The sequence below is a fragment of the Seriola lalandi genome, unplaced genomic scaffold (genome assembly GCF_002814215.2).
Source record: "Seriola lalandi dorsalis isolate HSWRI2012SDOR001 ecotype SW California unplaced genomic scaffold, Sedor1 jcf7180002054893, whole genome shotgun sequence".
In the NCBI taxonomy this organism is placed as follows: Eukaryota; Metazoa; Chordata; class Actinopteri; order Carangiformes; family Carangidae; genus Seriola; species Seriola lalandi.
The window spans coordinates 206,645-228,583 of NW_019525445.1; the positions used below are offsets into that span (position 1 = coordinate 206,645).

General features: G+C 40.9%; 2 protein-coding genes across 2 annotated transcripts in view; both read left to right on the plus strand.

The window, feature by feature from the left end:
• LOC111672141 (actin-binding LIM protein 3-like) overlaps nt 1-3,070 on the plus strand; it is a 41,769-nt gene extending 38,699 nt beyond the window's left edge. The window contains exons 22-23 of the mRNA XM_023429463.2: nt 935-1,015; nt 1,351-3,070. Coding sequence (XP_023285231.1) covers nt 935-1,015; nt 1,351-1,464 — 195 coding nt within the window. The 3' untranslated portion in view covers nt 1,465-3,070. The remainder of the gene's footprint in view (nt 1-934; nt 1,016-1,350) is intronic.
• A 1,375-nt stretch (nt 3,071-4,445) lies between these two features.
• Nucleotides 4,446-21,846, plus strand: LOC111672146 (actin filament-associated protein 1-like 1). Its single transcript, XM_023429472.2, has 19 exons — nt 4,446-4,621; nt 11,272-11,400; nt 12,550-12,630; nt 12,981-13,066; nt 13,146-13,263; nt 13,357-13,446; nt 13,606-13,817; nt 14,459-14,638; nt 14,729-14,821; nt 15,435-15,537; nt 17,665-17,820; nt 18,707-18,921; nt 19,032-19,177; nt 19,298-19,379; nt 19,893-20,001; nt 20,128-20,295; nt 20,393-20,559; nt 20,727-20,852; nt 20,954-21,846. The coding sequence occupies exons 1-19, from the start codon at nt 4,600-4,602 to the stop codon at nt 20,978-20,980; spliced, it is 2,310 nt and encodes a 769-aa protein (XP_023285240.1). The 5' UTR covers nt 4,446-4,599; the 3' UTR covers nt 20,981-21,846.
• The last annotated feature ends 93 nt before the right edge of the window (nt 21,847-21,939 follow it).

Here is a 21,939-nt window from a genome sequence, read left to right on the forward strand (position 1 = left end):
CCCCCACCAAAGCTGGTGAACTGTGACTGAGCTGGGGAATGAATCAGTGGATAAAAGATAAGGATGATGTGTTTCCTGTTTAAGGTTCATGTTGAACGGTGAATCCATCTCACTCAGTAACACCCACTTGACCCAGTGAAAGTTTGTGAAGCAGACTGGCTCATTTTATCAGCACAGGGAAAAAAAGGAAAGGGTAATTGTACACACAGGGTTCATCTGACGCCTTTAGTCTAAAGGAAAAAAATCCTCTCTTTGGTTTCTCAGGGAAATCTCGTCGCTGCACTGTTTCAACACGTCATTGTGTAGGGTTCATTTAAGAAAAGTGTTTAGCTCCAGCTTTTCCTGAAAGCCAGCAATCCCACCGCAATTTCTTCAGAAAAGTCTAGTTCTGCTTTATTTATTTCATTTAAAGTTTCTTTTTCATTAAAGCTCTTTTTATGTAATCTTAGAACTTCATCACTTGAGATAAGAAACTCTTTGAATAAGAAAAACAAGAGCCATAAAAATATTTTTTTTCTCTTCCTTTATGGAATTTCTTTTTTTTATATCTACAGTAACAATAGAGGGGAGAGTTGAACAATTTTTTTTTAGCCCTTGTCATTGTTGTAATCACTGCATTTGGCCATTAGAGGGTGACACAAACAAAAACTCTGTCTGTCTTCATGGCGATGAAATAGTTAAACCAGAGTGGATTTATTGGGGTTATTTTAATTGTTTCATTCGGATAATGTTTTAAACAACATTCAGCAAACAAACTTCCTCAGTAGAAAATTTTTTTGAATGACATCATCAGTAAGAGTCCCTTGAAGGAGCATCTGAACACAGCTTGATCTACAGTTTCTTTATAACCACGCTGTGGAGATCCGGTTGTAAATGTTAATATTGTCGGTGACAGACAGACATTTATCAGTAATACTGTGTCTCTCTTTGTTAGATCTACCCATATGAAGCCCTAGTGGTGTCCGTCAGAGGGCAGCAGCGTCTCCCTGGCGACGTGGACCGAGCCAGACTGGAGGTAAACTGCTAACACAACCTGACTCTTGTTTTAAATCTACCGCAGTCACGGCTGTTCCTCAACACATCAAGACACTTGGGATTTAATGAAAACACAGATATGACTAAAAGCCAAATGGTTCTTGTAGCCCCTGTAGGCTGTGATGTTCAGTCTAGCCCACAGTACAAAAGTGGTACACAGAGAACTTTTTGACCGTTCAAAGACGCTAAAGAAGTGAAGAAAAGAAGGAGGGTAACCAAGAATGGTCGAATGTTCCCTGCCAATGTTTTTTTTTCCTCTAAGCTGTATGAAAATATAAAGAAAACATATTTTGACTTGCTCTTCTCTCCTCACAGCGTCACCTCTCACCGGAGGAGTTCTACAGAGTCTTTGGCATGTCCATGTCTGCCTTCGACCGTCTTGCTCAGTGGAAAAAGAACGAACTTAAGAAACAGGTCCGACTCTTTTGAGAGAATGGCGTCACGACGAGGACAGTCTGACCCGGTGCAGGTCTACTGCCAAGTGTGTGCTTTGAAAAGTAGTCTCCAGAAAGGCCCGCTGACCCCAGACTGACTTGTTCCTCTCAGTGGAAGAGGAACTGGCTGAAATGGAAAAAGTCTCTCTTCCCTTGAGGTGGCGAGAGCAGAACTGTTGGACCCACCACAGGCCTCCTGCTCTTGGAAACCTTAAACCGGTGTGTGCTTGGAGCTCTTCAGCAGTACCGGCCAAAATGGGTAAATTAGAGGAAGGAGAGAGTGAAGACTTCCAGGCACAGCAGATAAGTCACACAGGAGCTGAAACAGACAGAGAAATTGAGGAGTAGAGGGACGAGTTGCCTGCTACTACCAGCAGGTGGCGGTGTGTTTACATGAGCATCTGGTCTGCCACTCTGAGCCAAACTGCATAAAGTGAGGGAGGCAGTTTAGGAAATGGGCTTGTTTTAAGACAGACTGGCATGTTGTTGAAGGCTAAAAGGATCCAGTATAAGTCACAAACACCAAAACACTATCATCTGTGGCTCATAAGCTGACAAGACAGGTAGACCAGCATAGTGTGAAGGTCACTGAGCATGATGTACACATGGTGTTTTTATAATGTGCTAATACTGAAAACCAAAGGTTTTCTTCTTTTTTTTTAATTGCTGGCATGTGTTTGATTTTGATATTTGAAGCCATATGGTTGGAGTTAATTTCTATGACATGAACAGACTCTACAGTTCACTGAAGTGGTTTTATTGAAACATGATGTGGTTGTAAGGTTTAATGTGAATGACCTGTGTCATGACTGTGAGCTCAGAGACGTGTTAGGTTTAGAAATCAGGTTTTAGTACTATACACTCTTTAAAATAAGTTATTGTCCTTCGCTTATTTTATTTTAAAAAAAGTTCATACTTGCAGCTGCTCTCATGAAGAAGCTCAGAATTTCATCTGCTGGATTACGATGAATTCAGACAGAAAAGTATGTGCGTGCGTGTGTGTTTGAAAATGACTAATAAAAGATTTCCATGGAAGCCCTCTGAATAGAGAAGAAGAAAACATTAGTGAAGTGAGGGAATGAAATAGGAAGAGGTGAAGGAAGAAAGGAAGGATGGAGAAAAGGAAGAAGGAACAAGGGAAGGAATGTGCGAAGAGGATAAACAAAGAAAGATGCAAATGGAAACACTCACAAAGGAAACTGAAGAAAGATTTGAGGAGTCTCACAAAAGGAAAGTGTGAAGAAAGGATTTGTGTTTGTGATGAAACAGGTGTGAGAGATCCGCCTGAGCTGAGATGGATTTAATAGACACAGAAGGTGCAGGAGTGTTGTAACTGAGCGTAATAGATGGAGGAGTGGTGCTCGCTCTCTACTGTGGGGACTGAAACCATGTGGAGTGTGTGTGTGTGTGTGTGTGTGTGTGTGTGTGTGTGTGTGTGTTTGTTTGTGCTTACAGGTCTGAAACAATCACATTTACCACATTAACTGTGTCTGGAACGTTAAGTCTACAAACTAACTCATTTTTGAATTACTGGACTAACATTTATAATTTAATACCCCGTGTCTGTCACTACAACTTCTAAATAAATGATTTAAATGCCACTATTTTTTATTATTGATTCTCCTTGTTATTTATTAGTTTTCATGAATGTACATGATGATGGTTTGAATGGTGAACAGGCGTATTTGTCTCAGACTTTTGGGTTTATGGGTCAGTGGGTGTTTACAAGGATTCAAGTCCAAATCCCAAGAATATCCAGAAGTATTTGATTTTGTGGTTATTTGTAATGTGATGTAATTTGCAGTAGTTCACTAGAAATAAATTAATGAATTATCTCGTGATAGTTTGTTACTGTTACCTTATGTTCAGAGCAGATCTGATAAATCTGACAATCTGATAAATTCTTATAATGGCAGTCATGGCAGGAATACAAACCAAGAAATTAACTGATGTGTTAACTTTGCTATAATGATTCAAATGTATAGAGGTCCCCGACCTTTATGGCGTATGAGCCCTTTAAAAAAAGTCTAATTTTGACTCCTCATGACAAGTTGTCACCAGTTCAACCAAAAAGTGATATTTTCCTAATCCTATGGAGGCAAAATAATCCAGTAACTCACATAAAAAATGGCAACAATATAAAGTCTGGATGAAACATGATTTTGTGTAGCAGAGATATGTTTTACTCTTCTGTTAATCATTCAACCCCTGGTGGGGTCCCCGACCCTTGGGTCAGGAACCACTGTCATAGACTTTATACCCAAAACACATCCACACCTGGAATAACTGTCGGCAGTCATCATGGTGGAAGAAGTGTGTATTCTGTTTGACTTAAATAAAAGTAGCAATGCTAAAAGCTCCATTACAAGTAAATGTATTGCATTCAAAATGTTAGTAATAGTAGGCTACGTAATATTAGCAAAGGACTCAAAATTAAAAGTATACTGTGTAGAAAAATTATATTATTATATAATCATGTTTCATCATTATTACCACATCATTGTTTTAGGTGTGATTTTACTGTTGTTGGACCAGGTGGAGATCATTTATATTTCTGTATATGCTGTTGGGTTGTATATCTATAACAATACATCACATTTTTATGAGTTCATATGTTTTACATGTAAAATTTGAATTTGTAATAGCAAATAAAGCTGTCAAACAAGTGTAATGGAGTAAAAAGTATAATATCTCCCCTCCCCTGTAAAGTTACATGAAATGGAAATACTCTGAAGTACCTCATGTTTATTCCACCACTGGCAGAAAAGTCATGGAAACACAAACAAACAACATATTGGGGTTACATCTCCTCAAATGGGACCAATGTGGCCTCAACATGTGTCTCTTTACGAGTCATACCACGAAAATGTGTGGTGAACCAAGTATTTAGTAAAATAGTGGTGACTGGCGCTAGGACCCAGCGAGGCCCGGGGAGATGAAGCAGCGGCTGCCGAGTCAAACTATAAACTGTAGCGGCCACTCTGACTCAGTTGTCGGCTCAGAGGCTCACGGAGCTCCGCTGTGCCTGTGGCGGACACGTCTCACATGTGAACAACCGTAACTTTTAAATGACACTTCTAAAGGATTATTACTGGAAATACTCAGGGTGAGCCGCTGTAGCACATCTGACATGGACACCAAACGCCAGAGTGGTGAGTAACAGCCTCTCTTTATCACATATGTTCATGTGTATTCACGACAAAGAACTACAGTAAGCGTGTAGTAACTTTGAGAAGAAGCCTAATGGATATGGTCACAAAAGCGCTTCACAAAAGACGCACTTAATATTCATCACTGTTGTTGCCACTTCAAACTCACAACAACAAAGGCGACACAGTATCATTTAAAACAAAAGAGATACTGTATTTTTTTGTTTTTACTTGACTTATCAGTAAAAATGACAAAGGAAGGAAATGTGAAGGGAAGGTCCATCACTCAGTTTATCTGAACATGGTAAACTCCCGGTGGACTGCTGGAGTAACGGGAGAATGATGTCATACACCTTCACGCCGGTTGGCGCGCTGTGAGTGGATGGAGGAGGAGGTATCCTCGCTCAGGTAGAGTGATGCAATCTGATACCAACAGAGAAGTGCCCTGTTGGAAGCGGCGCCGCTGGAAGAGAAGCAGCAGCGGCGGCAGCTGAATGGACGCTCTGTTCCGTCGCCTTCAGGCAACTTATTGGAAACAGGAAGCTGCATTGAATGTGACACCAGGTGATGAAGCAGTGGCTTAAAACTGAAACAGTGTCAAACAGAGGGATCACATGTGATTATGTTGAAAGAAACAATGAAACGGAATTAGAGGGAAAACATTCATTCATGCTTCATTAAAACAGCCAATCACGTTGCCTGCAGTTAATTGGTCTAATGAGCCAATTATTTAGGCATGGTATGAATTTCCGCAAAAATGATGTCAAGTCCTTTAAATAGAAGGATAAATGGAGGTAAAAGAAACAGCTCGTGCTAATATTAGAAACAAATCTCAGTTAAAACTGCTGACACTGTTGTAGGTCAGAGTATAAATGCAACCCAAGATCTCCTCCACACTATTTTAATGAACAGTAGTGGGGACATCTCTCATACAGCTTACAACAATTATAATAATAATGCCATGATGTTGATGGTGATAAAGATAATAATATTTATTACACTAACTGGATTTTTTAAGTGTTTACCACTAAATGACCGCACTGTGAGTGTCCTGTTAGAGCATCTACTCATTACCAGGGATTGTCAACAGGCGTTTTCTTTTCATAGCAGGAAAATCACAGGTGTTAGTAATAACCTTAACGATGGCTGCTTTATTCAAGTGTCTCAGTAAACAATGACAGTGTGACAATGAATCAGACATGTTAAAATGTCAATGCAAAACAGGCCTATGAAACACAAGCAGCTCATACAGTATAAACACTTGTGCAGCTGTTCACTCTAAAAGAAAATATGCTCATTGTGAATTAATTGATAATGGAGGGCTCGTAACTGCTGCAACGAATTGCAGAAATGTAATGGAATTAAAGTTATAAAATGGTTTTCGATATGACAGAGATAGAACAAGTTTTTCCTACAGTCTTCAGTGGAAGTTTGAAAAAAAAATTCCTCTGTTGAACTATAACTGTATTTAAACAATTGATACAGTTGATAATAGTAAAGACCTTTATCATTACTCTGTGTTTAACAACTGTCACAAGCCTTGACCTCGACCATGGTTCCCTTTCCTTCCTCTTCCCTTTTCCTTCTCCTCTTCTACCAGTGACTCCCCCCCCCCTTCTTTCCAATTTTAAGTGATATTTCACACATTAAAATAACATTGCCTCCGTAAACTAAACATTTCCACTGTTTTAGTTTCTGTCACATAGTTAAAAGTCATATTCAGCTGTTACTGTTGATCTACTGCAGACATCCAAAGTAGCGGGTCCGTACATGTCATGCCTGTTGTCGTGTTGTAGGAAGGAGCTAAGCTGATGTGGTGATAACACTCTTCTAAAAAACAGGAAAAACACTGTGTTGTGTTTTGTCCAGGTCCCAGGAAACAACATCACAAAAAACAACCCTAGTATAATAGTGTTTGTGTGTAGGCATGTGTGGGAGAGCGAGATGATAATGACAGTTTACAGTAACAAAGTTAAATTGGTGCTTTTCTAATTGGTTCAGTGCACAATTAATCAATCAAAAGAAAAATGATCAATTTCAGCTTTTTAAGACCTAATCATATAAATGACATACCACTTAAAATTAAGTCCAGCACTTAATAATCCAGCACATAACCTGATGTAAAACCACAACTGGTTGTTTTTAAACTCTGTTTTTTTTTTTTGTACCAATGAAACAACAAGTTATTTTGTTTTAATTAGAGGTGTTGGAAGGCAGGTTTTTTTTTTACTGAGCTGGACAGAGCCAGGCTAGCTATTTGCCTGACTCCAGTCTTTATGCTAAGCTAACTAAACAGTCTTCTCGCTCCAGCTTCATATTTACAGCACAGACACGAGAGTGGTTTCAATCTTTTCATTTAACTCTCGGCAAGACAGCAAATATGTGCATTTCCTCAAACTCCTCAACTATTGTCTAAAAGATTTACAGAGCTGCAGAGTTTTTTGAGCGACACTTGACATGACCTTTGACCCATTTGATTTAAGGCTAATGTCAAAAACATCTTTTAATGTTGGTTTGAAGGGAAAATTATTACATGCTTTATTGCAGAGTGTTAAAGTGTTACAATGATAATACAATAAGCTACTGCAAGATGGCGCTTAGCTTAGCATAAAGACTGGAAGCAGAGATAAACAGCTAGCATTGTCCTAATTATCATGATTTGTCATATTTAGACTTTTTAGATTTTTGTATGAATTAAACAAAGGAGATATGTTGTGTTGTTATGTGTACTAACTGTTTCCCCCGTTTCAAGTGTTTGTGCTAAGCTAAGTTAGCCAGCTGCTGGAGTATTTAGCAGACAGACATGAGTGGTATTAATCTTCTCATCTGACTCTCGTTAGGAAAGCAATATGTCAAATTTTTCCTTCAACTGGAAGGAAGGGGATTCTCTACATACATCTCATTGTTCTCTGTCCGTCCCATGGTCTCTATAGTGGCTCAATGGCTCCTCACCTGTGACTGCTTACCTGGTGAAACCACAGAACCACAGCAGTCTGAACAGTTTGAACTTAAACTCCTGTTGTGCCACAGTGTGTGAGCCAGTCTCATGCCTCTCTGTTTCCTGTGTCTCCTCACCATTTACTGTCTGAGGAAAGTGATAAGATACTGAAAGAATGTGAAAAATAGAAAATTCCACGACTTCTTTCCCCAGCTGTTTCTTTTTAAAGCTCTTGCCAGCCTGCTTATTTTGAGGGGACTTTTTAAAGTGTCTGACTGAATGCTAACCCCGGGCGAGCAGTGACACCATCCACTGTTTTCACGAAAATATGAATTAGGGGGATGCTGGATCTCTGAAGCAGACTTTTGTCTTAGAGGGAGCTGCTGGGGCCGCCAACACGTGAACTCTGACCTCTGTCTGAAGAGGATGGGTGTCTGGAGAGGCGAGACGAGGAAAAGGAGTTAAAAAGAAAAGATCAGAGAGGGAGGAGGGCGGGAGAGAAATGAAGGAGTGGAGGGGAGAAATGTGGGATCTGGAGGGACCTCAGCCTATGGGAGGGGAGTGTGGGGGAGGCAGGAAGAGGATGCATGCTATAGTGCAAAATACAATTCAAATTCTCTTAACATGAAAAAGGCATGAAAAGTACATCTTGAGCGGGCCTCAGGCCTCAGGCATCACAATTCATGGAAACAACAAGCGAGTCAATCCAATGCACTTGTATATTTCTCCTTAGTCCTGATATGTTTGTAACTAAGAGGCATAGTTTGGATGGGAGAAGCAAGTCAAGGAGGAGGTGAGCCTTGGATTGGTGTGTCTGACGGGTAAGATGTGTAATGGATGGGAGTGAGAGCCTCAGATTAAGAGGAGTAACGTATCTTTTCCCCGTCACCCTGCTTCTCATAAGCAGCATTATGTGGTGAGATAAACAGCAGATGCGCTGAGCAGTAGTTGTTTTGTTCTGAGCTGCAACCAAACACGCTAAATCAGTTCAAATGAGAGTCGCATGGCTCCGGTCTCATGACTGACCTTCTTCAGGAAGCCTGTCTGCGGAAACACACAAAAATGCATGTAAAAACACACACACACACACACAATACACACACAATACATTTTTATAAAGTACTCTTGTGGACTGTATGTTTTGTACTGAGTAAGTACAAATTAATAGTTTCAGTGTGTAAGCGAATGTCTGTGTCCATCAGAGAAAAGAAAATGGATTTGAAGAGGAAATTTGTGCCATGTGTGTGTGTGTGTGTGTGTGTGTGTGTGTGTGTGTGTGTGTGTGTGTGTGCGTGTGTGTGTGGAATGGGGGGTTACAAAGATCCCTCTGTGGGTGAGACCGACCACAAGCCTCCAGAACAGCTGATTCTCAGCCTCTGAACCCTCCGGTCCCCCAAGAGAATGAGAGAGAGAAAGAGAGATAGACGGTAAATGCACTGATGGCCTTGACTGTGTAAAGTTAGACTTCAAGTAACAGAAAATAGACCAAAGGCCCAACTCCACCAGCTTATTACCGGCTTTGTTTACGCTGATCGACTGCACTTAATCTTTGTTGTCTTTTTTTAGCTCGAGAAATGAGAAGTGAAGAGGTACAACAGATCTGTGATTTGAGCTGCAATCAGCTGAGAAACTTTTTAAAAGATGGTGAATAAACTGAGGATGGTGACAAAACATAAGGAGGGAAAAGTGTGAACAAGAGATGGAAGGGGAGTTTAGGACGACAGAGGATGTTAGGACAGAAGGAGAAACAGAGGGATGGAGAGAGATGGAAAAAGAGAGAGAGAGAGAGAGAGAGAGGGGAAAGTGGGAGGAAGAGGTGGATGAAGGGGAGAGTTGAGACCAGGAAGGAGTGGAGAGGAGCTTCTGTCGACAGCTAAGACAGGAAACCACAGCTGCTGGCTGAGAAATGGTGCGCTCATACACACACACACACACACACACACACACACAGCTGCTGGAGATATATCCTTTAACCCTGATTGCCCGTGGATCGAGGCGATGCAGCTGTGTCGCACCACGCCCCTTGCAAGCTGTGTGTGTGTGTGTGTGTGTGTGTGTGTGTTAGTTCCTGTTTTGTTTTTTCGTTGGAGTTTCTGACATTGTATTGTTTGCTCTGGTCTTGCGGACCATTGTGGTCGTCTAATTTTGGCCCTCGTGGGGACAATAGAGTATTGTCAGACCGGGTGGGCGGCGGAAGAGGCTTATGGGAGAGTGAGGGCTTTTCTCTCACTGTCTCTGTCTTCACTCTGTATGAGAGAGTTTTAATTGTTTTTAAACTTCACCTTTGTATCAGTTCTTTCCTCACAAATTGCAGGTTATGCATTTCATAATTCAGCAGGTATTTGTAAACCTGCTAATAGAAACTTTATGTTTTGTTTTTGTTTTATTACATTCATTTTAACATCTAGCGGGCCACCGCAGACAGATTGGTCAGTTTAGACATGACATATATAAAATAATTCTTCCAACTGAAAATAAAATATAAAAAATATATATAAAATTTTTTTCCCCCCAAATGATTCCTGGAGAAGATTTATAAAGGAAGTGGATAACTTTCTCAATGGACAGCACAGTGTCTCAACTCTGTGACACATTTGTAGGTTCCAGCAACTTCCTGTCCTTGAACTCCCTGTCAACTTTTTTGTATTTTGGGGGAAATGACATCGTAAATTTGACAATTTTAAAGCCTAAAATGATGGAAGAGTTGGAAAAGCTACTCATGTCATGTCATGGGACAATAAAACTTTCCACAGGAAGCCAAACTGAAATGAACTTATTTTAGGTTATTTTAGAGCTATTAATTTGATCCACTCCACCTATTCACCGGCATGAATAATAATTTATCATATCAGTAGTTTAAAGGTCAATATCAGTCAATGACACCACTGCACCACAGGAGAAAAGCTCAGACGCCGCCAAACATCTCTCAAACTTCTGTTATGAATGAGTGAGCACTTAAATGGACCAAGGGCAGTTTGGTAACCACATCCTCCTATCTCTATTGGAACTACAGATTTCCTTCTTTACTTTGGCTCCATTTCCTTTATGGAAGGAAACGTGCTGACCCTCTCCTCCTCCTCCTCCTCCTCCTCCTCCTCACCTTCTTTTCTCTCTGACTCCCCCACCCCTCCTCTCTGTCGGCTCTGAGCTGGCAGGATGTGTGAGAGTGTGTCAGGCTGTTTGGAACAATGTCAAGGTCAACAAAACACACACAGAGACGCACACACACACACACACAGAAGTACAGGATGTCAGAGTTAAACATGAAAACAATTATTTTTTCAAAGAAAGTTCAAAATATCCTGAATATAACTCAAAGTAGGATTTGATCTGTGGTGGTGCCGAGACAAAGACACAGAAAACTCACAGCACACAAAAAGGCTGACTCGGAGGCGGAAACAATGAATAGGCCGATATGTTCGGATGCTAAATATCTCCTCTCTCTCTCAGCTGTTGCAACAGGCGGTGGACTGAGTTACAAACTGACTTCATGCCCCTCTCTAACTGCCAGTTTTGCTCTGCGTGGCCTTTGCATACATGCGTTAAATTGATATTTGATGCACTCGGTGTAATAGCGTACGCATTTTAGGCATGCTAAGTGTTTTCGCTGTGTGCTTTCCCATACTGACCTGATGGTGCTTGATACCAAAGAGTATTATAAAGTAGTTCCGCAAACCCAAATCTTATGTTTGCTTGTGTTTTGTGTGGTTTCCAGTGGTGATGGAGCGACTTGTAAATGAGTTGGGTTCTCTGCTGAAGATGCTCGACCACGAGACGGTCAGTCCTGCAACCGCTGAAAAGATGGCCTCCATACGCAACATCCTGGACTCACTGCAGCTGTCAGGTACAACATCATCATCATTATTATCTTTTTTTTTTGTTTGTTTCCATAATACTAACAGTTTTGTGCCAGTTGGGTTCCTGCTGATGTTTTTACAGTTAGCATAGCTTCCAAAAACATTGTTCAACTGCACTGGACCCAAAACATTAAATTACTTTTATCAAACTCATTGTTATTGTTAATTCTTTCTGAGTCTCCTCACATCAGTAAGTTACAGGCAGTTAATGTCAAGCCGCTGTAGAGTCGACACATCAAAGGCACAATATCTCTTTTAACAGGAAGAAAACACGAACAAAGGTTAAAAATCTTATTACATACAGGGAAATATAAATTAGAGGCAGGACTATAAATAAGATTGGTGATTTTCATTTATCCAGGGGAACTTGACTGAGCATGCTTGTGGTGTTTCATCTGCATCCTGCTTCGCATTAATCCAGTTTGAGACTGGCAGCAGTTCAGCCGAAACATTTCAGTTGGGGAATTTGTTCAAAGTCACTATAACAGTGTTTATTTAGACACGAATGGAGCATTTCTTTTTTTATGTGGCCCATGTCTTTTCGCAATGGCGCAACCTTCCTGTTATTAGCTAAACAGACTGCAACTGCACAACAATGCATAAGATACGGGGCAGTGATTGTAGTTTGGAGACATGCAACAAATGCAGTCTCCACGACATGAGATCTTACTCAGGTGTTTACAGTAAGATCCCGGTTTATCTCTGAGAATGCAGGGTGTTGGAGAGGATAAAAGGATTGATGTAAGAGGATAATGAAATGTTAAGGTTAAAGAGGATAATGAGAGGAGGTCAAAGAAAGGAGAAAAGACATCCCCATGGTTTACTACTCTACAGATTTTTACATCAGTTGAGCTTTTACTGAAAAAAAACTTGAGGGATTGATTTCTGCCAAAACTTCCACAAAGTCTGGGAGGTTTAGCAAACTTTCACATGTATTTTATGGCTTTTGGCATTGAATATTTACAAGCTGCACTCCCTTGTTGTCTGGTTTAAAAATGCAGATAGCTCAGTACTGATACTCACCTAGAGCCTGTTCGCTGCGTCTGGTAATCCTGACTCTTCTCGCCTCAGCATAGACCACAATCCTCGCTCTAACTCTGATCCTATTTCTAATCCCTAATCTATCTTTTCCACAGTCAATGGATCAGACGTCTACATGAACAGCTGTCTCTATGGCAACGGCACAAGCTTTGTAGAGTCTCTGTTTGAGGATTTTGGTGAGTTCACCCTAAAACTGCCTTCAAGCCAGTTCAGTGTTATGAGGTCTTATGTGGAAATGATCATTATTGTATATTTACAATTATCATACCACGAGATGTAGATAATGAGCTAATAAACATCTGTTATAAGATACTGTATATTTAACTGTTGGCCATGCTATAGTGAAATGGGCCTGCTCATTCTGTGAAGCCTAGCAAAAGTTTGTTAAATTACTCAGCCTCTTTTTCATGTACATTTACACAACTGGTTGGAGGTTATGATAGGTCATTCTTGTCAGACAGGAAAATGCTACTTTTATTTAAAGCACAGTTACACGTCTGATAACATGAATCCTTTGTCCCACCAGACTGTGACTTGCACATGCTCAGTGCATCTCCAGTGGAGCAGAAAGAGCACAAAGAGGAAGAGGAGAAAACTCATCCCAATAAATCTGTGAGTCACCTGCAGTATTTAACTGACTGTCCACCTGCCTTTATTGTCCTTGTAACTAAAGTTATGGTTTAACCTTCAGACACCTACCGACACGCCCCCTCCTCTGCCAACCACCCCCCTTCCCGATGACTACTATGAGGAGGCTGTTCCTCTGGATCCCGGATCCACCCCTCAGTACTTTACCACCAATATCCACAGTCAGTACTGTACACACACAAACACACACTCAAAATCACAGATTTGCAAACTCATTTCTCTTTAAATCTCATCTCGGCTCTTCTCTCCTGTAGCTTCCATGAACTCAGTGGAGGACGCTTACTATGAAGATGCAGACAATAACTACCCCACCACCAGGATCAACGGTCCTCCCAAAAACTCCTGTGAGTCTACCCTGTCTCACACTTACTCATAGTAGCAGTTCAACTTTACAACCGTAAACACACGCATGTTCTAGTAGGTGGATTCCATGAGTGAACTCAATCACAAACTGTCTGTGGATGTTTGGTGAATTAATCATGCATTTTACTTTTGGTGGTCAGACAATGACTCAGATGCGCTGAGCAGTTCCTATGAGTCTTACGAGGAAGAGGATGAGGAGGCAAAGGGGCGGGACCAACCTCAGAGATGGACGAATGAGGAGAGCTCAGACGGACCAGTTAGAGATTGCCGCATCTGCGCCTTCCTGCTGCGAAAGAAACGCTTTGGCCAATGGACGAAACAGCTGGTCGTCGTGCGAGACAATAAACTGCAGGTAAATAGATAAAGCTATTTATGATATGATAGAACTACAAGCAGAGGCTTCGATGTATTTCCAGTAATATGTAGTGTCAAATGTCTGAGAAAAAAGAGCAAACATCCAAAAAAACAGGTGTTGGACCAATCAGGAGACATCACGTTATTCACTTCCACAGTGCTTGTCATTTACTGTTGCTATGGAACATTTCAATCAATCTTCTTCAGACACAAACAGTACTAATATACATCAAATATGTATATACTGTACATATTGCAAAATGATTGCAATGAATGAGAGGAAATTCCTATTTTTTAAATATCTTGTACTAGTATCACAAGAATAATCATAGACTTGTTTTAGTTTTCAATTGTAAGCTATACCTAACTACACTGTCAGGAGGAATGGGGTGTTGGATTTGGGCTTTTACATGTTGAGTGTAAATGTTACAAATGCTCCATCAAAGTTACTCTAGTGGTTATAATGACGTAGCTTTCATTTATGTCAAGTAAAAAGTTTTTTTCTTCTAATATGGCAATCTTTCGAACGATTTCACTCACTAGTACCAAAGTGTAATTGCATCAAAATGATATACAGTATCAAAGTACACACTCGTGGTTATGTAACTATACCTCAATCTCACTATCTCTATTTTCCAGTGTTATAAGAGCATCAAAGAGAGCACTCCCCACACGGAGCTCCCCCTGAATCTGTGCAACGTCATCTATGTCCCTAAGGAGGGCAAGAAAAAGAGACATGAGCTGCGTTTCTCTTTGCCTGGAGGCGAAGCCCTAGTCCTGGCTGTTCAGAGCAAAGAGCAGGCCCAGCGGTGGCTCAAGGTACCTTTATTCACTATATGCTGGGACAGACAAGAGTGGGGGAACACATGGCTGTGTCAGGAAGTGAAGGTTTTCCTTTTCTGGGTCCAGGTGGTGCAAGATGTTGGCAGCCAATGTAGCAAGACTGAAGGACCAGATGGATCCACTTCTCCCATTATACAGAGGAAGTTGGAGCTTGACAAGGTTTGTGTTTTTGCATATGTCTTTGAGTCATAGGAGTCATAGGATTCACCCATAAAGCAGTCATGAATTTCTTGAATTTTCTGTCGGGGCTCTTTGTGCCAGTTAAACAGTTGTCTCTCCCTATGTCTGAGTTTTACTTTACTGTAATGTCTACATCTTCATGTATTGAGGTGCACTTCACTCTGAATCTACTGTAAATCCTAGTTTTTAAATTCTAACATTGCTGACATCATTTCTTTCAGCCCACACATGACACAACTGTTCCTTTGGCTTCTAGTTTACAAGCAGTGAGTGAGGTGACATTATTGCGGTTGCTGAGCTGGCTAGTGTTCAAAGAGCTTCATACCCTCAACAAGGTCTTGGCACACAGCTGCAGAGCCACAGAGCTGAATGCACGGTGACATGGCAGTTACACCCTATATTGGCAGACTAGTTTTAAAAGTATATAATCTGTAGACCAAGGCAGCTGCTGTGTCATTTTTCTTGACATGATTTTGCTCAGTTAAAGGACAGAATACTTTGTTAAAACAGGGAGGATGAATGTGTCTCCTCTCCTCTCCTCATATTTTACGGGAAGCCGGAGTAATAACGGTCTCTACTTTTTCTTTGCCAGGTGCTGCAGTCTGAGCGGCAGGCATCAGACTCAGACAGCGGGCCAACAGCAGACAATCAGTCTACTGCACATGTACCAGGACGGGACACCACTGACTCACTCAGTAGGTTTAAGTTAATAAGCCTCTATTGATTTAATTGTAATGATTTTACTTTGGATACAGCTCACAAATCTTACATGTACAGTATCAGTGATTATCACTTAAGACGTACAACATTATATTGTTGATTAAGTCAGTAGTCATATTTGGGTTATATTATAATGTTATGTTTGGGTGTTTGTATGATTCTTTGCGACTGAATCTTGGTGTAAGCACCTTTATGTTGTTTGTGAAGTATTTCTGAGTGAAACACCAATATGTGAGTGGGGTTTGGAAAGAGATTTAAATTAAATCCTTCAGATTTGTTTGGGCCGCCCAAAGGCCTGCGTAGCTCTGCAAGAGATTCATCTACACCTCCCTCACCCACCTTGTTAGATCAGGAGGAGGAGGGTGAAGACCTCAACCCCATTCTTTGGAAATCCAAACACACACCTCTGACACAAACTAACAGTCAAGTGTAGTTTTGTATAATGGGCAGGGTTAGCTAGTCAACACAAATCTAAATCAAAATGTTCAAAATGTATTTCATTTATTTATTATTTATATATTATTTACACATATTTAGCATGTATCAATTAACACTGGGACACAGGAATATAAAATGAAACTTTTTTCATTTTCCTGTCTTTAACACATAAATAAAGCTTTAGTTTCTTTTTAAAATTTAATAGCATCATTAAAATGCAAATTTAAAAAAAATGTGTTTGAAAAGTGAGTTGACCATAACTGACACTAGCTGGCAATATTACTGTGTAGGTGAAAAGGTTGTATAAAGTCCTTTGTGACTCCAGAGGGAGCTGTGTGAAATCTGATAAATAACAATAAACATTGGTTGGAGCTGACAACAAATGAAAGGAATCTGGGGGTGTTGACTTAGAAAGAAGTCAGCTTACCAGTATTTTATAGCCTGCCCCTCATCTCCGCTTGAGGCTTAATTAATTTATACTAGCATAAGACACCCAAATGTCTCGAGTTGTATTTTGGATTGTGTGGAGACCAGGTTTTGACAAAGAAGAAGAATGCATGGTTCAGCTGCATTGATTCTGATGTTTTTTGAAACCGGAGTTTGTGGTGCTGTTGAACTGTATTGAGTTACACTAGCTAAATGTCCTCACTCTCCAAAAAGGTCCTCACTCTCAGGTCTCGAACACAAGTCCCCACAAGTACAAACACCCACGCAAACACACACACACACACACACACACACACACACGCTACTCTTTTTGTAATTGTGTGGACAGTTGTTGATAACGCATTCCCTAGCCCCTGACCTTTACCATCACAACTTAATCCCCTTCCTTTACTCTAATCTAAATTTAATTATATTGTAAACCATTTGACAGCCAAAATGTCCTCACAATGCAGAAATGTCCCCGCTATGATGCTTTTGAACTAAAATTAGTCCACACAAACATAGAAAGGCATGTATACACACACACACACACAAACACACACACCATTTCAAGTGTGTGATCAAAAGCACAGGCACTATTATTGTTTATCTACCCACAAAATCAGGAAGGATAAACCAGCGGATCCATGATGTTGGGTCAGAATATAGGTCAAACACAGTCATATTGTTTCAGTAATACTACAACCTGTTTACTGAGCGAAGGCCTCTGAACCTAAAGGGACATGAGAGAGAGGGAGAGACAGGAAGTGAGGCGCAGAGCAGATATGACATCCTTCCTGTCCTCTTCCTGCAATTGTGTCCCACTGACATCATAGGAAGTAAGCTGGGCAGAGCGCTGCAGCACCTGGTACATTCGACGCGAACACGCAAACACACTGTAGGGTTTGGCTGAATAAATAAAAGAAATCTCTGAAATGAAACGCAATATGTGAAAATGTCTAAAAGTACAGTTAGTCCTGACTTGGTGGAAAATGAGTTGTTGTACAAGAACAAATTCTTGTCCAGTTCTCATTACACGTTTTTACTTTAATGTAATTGATGAAATATGTGATTTTTGAATTAGAAAGTATTATTGACACTGCTGATGTAACACAAATACAGTAAGATCCTTCAGTGATGAGGATTCTGCTTTCAGCTGCTGTATATTAAGTGCTCCTTAACTCTATGACCACATCTCTGGCTCGAGCGCAGTCTGACAACGGTGTGTTTGATTTCAGGCCGGGGGAAGCGCGGAGCGTTCTCAGAGCTGACCGGGTCGATGAGCCGAGCAGCAGGGAAGAAAATCAATCGGATCATCACTTTCTCCAAACGGAAACCACCTTTACCGGGAGAGCCTCCCTCATCTTCTGGTAACCATGACAACCCACGCTGTGGTGAGGAAAACAACCTATTAGAGTAGCTATTTGGTTGATTGGCTGGTTGATGAGTTGGTGGGTGTTTGGCTGAGTAATAGACTAATTAAAAGTGAAGGATAAGTACAAGTGGATGCCTTTAAGAAAAGCCAAGTAGGCTAAATCTTATAACCATATGACCAACTTATATGATGCTGTACAATTAGTCCATGTTTCATAATTAAGATTTGTATTGTACATCATAAAACCAACGATAATAAAATAAAGAAAAATTAACATTCAAATGTCAAAATGTGAAACAATTACAGTAAAGAGTAAAGATATAAATTATCATAGATGAAATATTTTTAGGGTAGACCAAAATTGTTTTCAATAAATAATGTTTTATTTCCAATCTTCAAATAAATAACACAGCTTCATGCACTGTGTATTCATACCCTTGGAACTTTATTTTAAAGGACCAGTGTGCACGATTTAGGTGGATCTATTAGCAGAAATGGAAGATAATATTCATAATAATGTTTTCATCAGTCTATAATCACCTGAAACTAGGAGTCGTTGTGTTTTTGTTAGCTTAGAATGATCCCTTTGTGTCTACGCAGGGTATTCACTTGCAATCTGCAACTTCACCACTAGATGCCACTAAATCTCACACACTGGTCCTTTAAATTCTACCGGAGATCCATGAAATAGACACAATAGATACAGTTGTTGTCCAAAGTATTTTCATGTAATGTATGAGCTACAAAAGAAGACATTCAAGGTCGAAATAAAAATTAAATAAGTTATATTAGCTGCCATTTTTGACCAAATGACTTGAATATAAACTGATTCTAGTCACTAAACATACTTTCCGTCTTTTTGTCTTTTAATCACTTTCACATTCTCTCCCTCTCGTTTTCTATAGGCTACCTCAGTGTGTGTCTGAGCGGCTCTTGGAAGGAGCGTTGGTGTGTGGTGCGAGAAGGAAGCCTGTACCTGCAGAAGGACCCTGGAGACCAGCGGCCGCCAGTCATTGTGGTGCCACTCAAAGGGGCAGAGGTGGTGCCAGGCGGCCCCGGCCCCAAACATCCCTTCTCCTTCCGCATCCTGCAGGGAGGCAACGAACTGGCAGCTTTAGAGGTACGATGGATTTCAGGCAGATTGTTTTCCATGACATTGACATGTGCACAGGGAAAACACGCCTTCATTTTTCTGGAAACCAAGCAGCCTTGTATGTCTGTTTCCATCAGGCCAGCTGCTCGAAGGATCTTGGCCGCTGGCTTGGTGTGTTGTTTGCAGAGACCGGGAACGTCACTTTGCCTGAAGAGCTGCACTACGATTACATCGATGTGGACACACTCACAGACATACGGCACGCTGCCAGACACTCCTTCCTGTGAGTCACTTCCTACAGTATCTGTTTGTGTGTTTCTGTGTGTGTTTATCTAGAGTTTTCTGTCTCTTATTATAGCTTTTATCCTGAAATACATCCGTCTCTGCCTCTTTTTCCCATCAGGTGGGCCACTACCACGGCTGCTTCCTCCAGCAGTGCCTCGACAGACTCCAGAACTTACGATGAAGTCTATGAAAGTGTTGAGGTGAGGAAACATCTTGTGAACCAGTGACAACAGAGAAAATCTGCCAAATGTGGAGAAGCTTCAAGTTTTCCAAGGCTTCTCTGGTCTTTCTTCTTCCTGTCATGTTCAGTTGCAGATTTATGAACTTAGGTTAAGTTTGTGACATAACTATTTTCTAAATATTAGACAGCCCCAATTTTTAACTTCACATTTAGTTGCATGTTGTGTTGAGCTTCACTGGTACCCCAGTGCATCTCCTCGTGGGGTTTCAGGCATCAGAGGTTGAGGGAAAAAAATTCAGAAAGAGAATAATGTTTTTGTCCATCACAGTGCAATGATAATTTGTGCTTCTATTCTACTATTGCACATGTTTACATTTTGCAGTGTATGTTGAAGATACAACATAGGCTAAAAGCTTACATTACACACACACACAAAATGGTATCTGCAGTACAGTTTCAGTTTAAAAAATAAACATATCGATGCATAAAAATTTAAATTATGTCAATGGTGAGATATTCCTGTATCCTGTAGGATGGGGATGTTGAGAGCAGAGCGGGCCAGGTGAGACGCCACGCCTCATTCTCCAGCAGGGACTCTGAAAAAACTGAACAGCAGGCCGCCATTAAGAGACATGCCTCCAGTGAGTCTCTTTTCATATTTGATGAGACAGGCTTTATGAAAATTACATGGTAGAACCTGCAGCTGAATGACCGACATTCTCGCTCATCATTGCTCTGTCTATCTATATTGTGCTTTTCTTTTCTAGATGTAAATCAGTATGGGCGGTATGGCAAGACGCGAGCAGAGGAGGATGCCAGGCGGTACCTGACACAGAAGGAGGAGCTGGAGAAGCAAAAGGAGGAGCTCAGAAATGCACTGATTTCTCTCCGCAGGGAGAAGAAGGAGGTGAAGGAGGGGATGAAGAGTTGCACAGGTCAGGGGCAAATCACACGCACACACACACACAGTACTGTTTAGACTCCAGCTTCGTTGCAGTAGTAACTGTAAGTGTGTGTGTGTTTTATGTGCAGGTAAGGGTGTGGAACAGCGGTTAGCTGAGCTGGAGACGCTGTGTAAACAGAAGGAGGAGGAGAGGGTGGAGCTAGAGCTCCGACTGACAGAAGTCAAAGAAAACCTGAAGAAATCTTTGGCTAGAGGAGAAATGGGTCCGCCCACTGACACCAAGATCAGTGTCAAGGTAGGCAGTTAACGGAGAGACTGAGTCTGTGTCACGTCACTAGATTTCTTTGCCATATCTCAGTATATTATACTGTATCATATGTTCACTGCTTTTTACTTGAGTGAAAACTATCTGACATTTATGTTTGTATGTGTGTTGGTCTGTCAATGTGTTTTCGTGTGCAGGCACAGGGCAGTAAAGTTGAAAAGGTTTACAATGAGACTGTGCCAGTGAACTCAGCATCTGAGCTTCGTAAACGCCCTCCGTCTCTTTACGCCTCCTCCAAGGGGAGCGTCATGCAGAAAGCAAAGGTACAGTGTGTATGTACGTGTGCATGTGCGTGTGAGTGTGTGTGTGAGACAAGCACAGAGAGAAATATTTGCCTCACCTAATGCTGTCTCATGGTTTCCAGGAGTGGGAGTCAAAGAAGGGGACCTAGACTGAACGTGAACGGATCGACAGATGGATTGATGGGGAGAAAAAAACTGAGCTGTGACAGGAAGACGTGTAAAGGAAGAAACAGATGAAGAGCAAGAAAAAGTGGCACTGAGAAGAGGAAGAAGAGAAGGAGGACAGAGGACAGACTCTGACACATTCCTCCCTCCTCTTATCTAAAGAAAAAGAGGAATCTTTTGCAAGTCCAGGCAGCACGGTGCTGTGTCCAACCACTGTAAATACGACAGACTTGATGTACCAGTACAGTATTAATGTGGATCTCTATGAACATGAAATCTATATGTTTGTGTGAGTTTGCATGTGTGTTTACATTTGCACTGGGCTGCAGAAAGTGAAAATGTGATTACTTCATAGACGTGCAAAGCAAAGGGAGAGTGTGGTTCATCAACACTGTGAGTTCAGAGTTACAGACAAGACTTCCTATTTACACCCACTGATTTTATTCCCTTTTACATATTTGTCACTGTACAATGAAAAACTAAAGTAAAGAAATTATTACCTTAAATTATCATTAATAGTGAGAGAAGCATCTCACATCTTGTGATGTGTATTTAAACCATTAGGGAGATATATTGAGTATGACACTGTTCCTGAAACCAATGAGTAAATGTTTGTTATTGCAATGTGAAACTATTCGTTTTTAACCATTATATGTATTTTTTTCCATATTTGCCTTTTGCACTTTATCTTGTTATATTTTGTGGTTACACAAATGTCTTGGAAATTAGCCTTTGCACCCCTCTTAGCAGAATCATTTGAGGATAAATGCCCATGTCTGCTTTCCCTGCTCATCACAGAGATATGAACAAATACACACATGTTGGAGTAAATGATTACTTTATCAAGAAACCTTGTCTACTGTTGTTTAATTGTTTCTCTGTTTTAAAGAAACCAACAGCAGCATCACAATTCTGAAGCATCATCGCCATCTAGTGGTAAAAT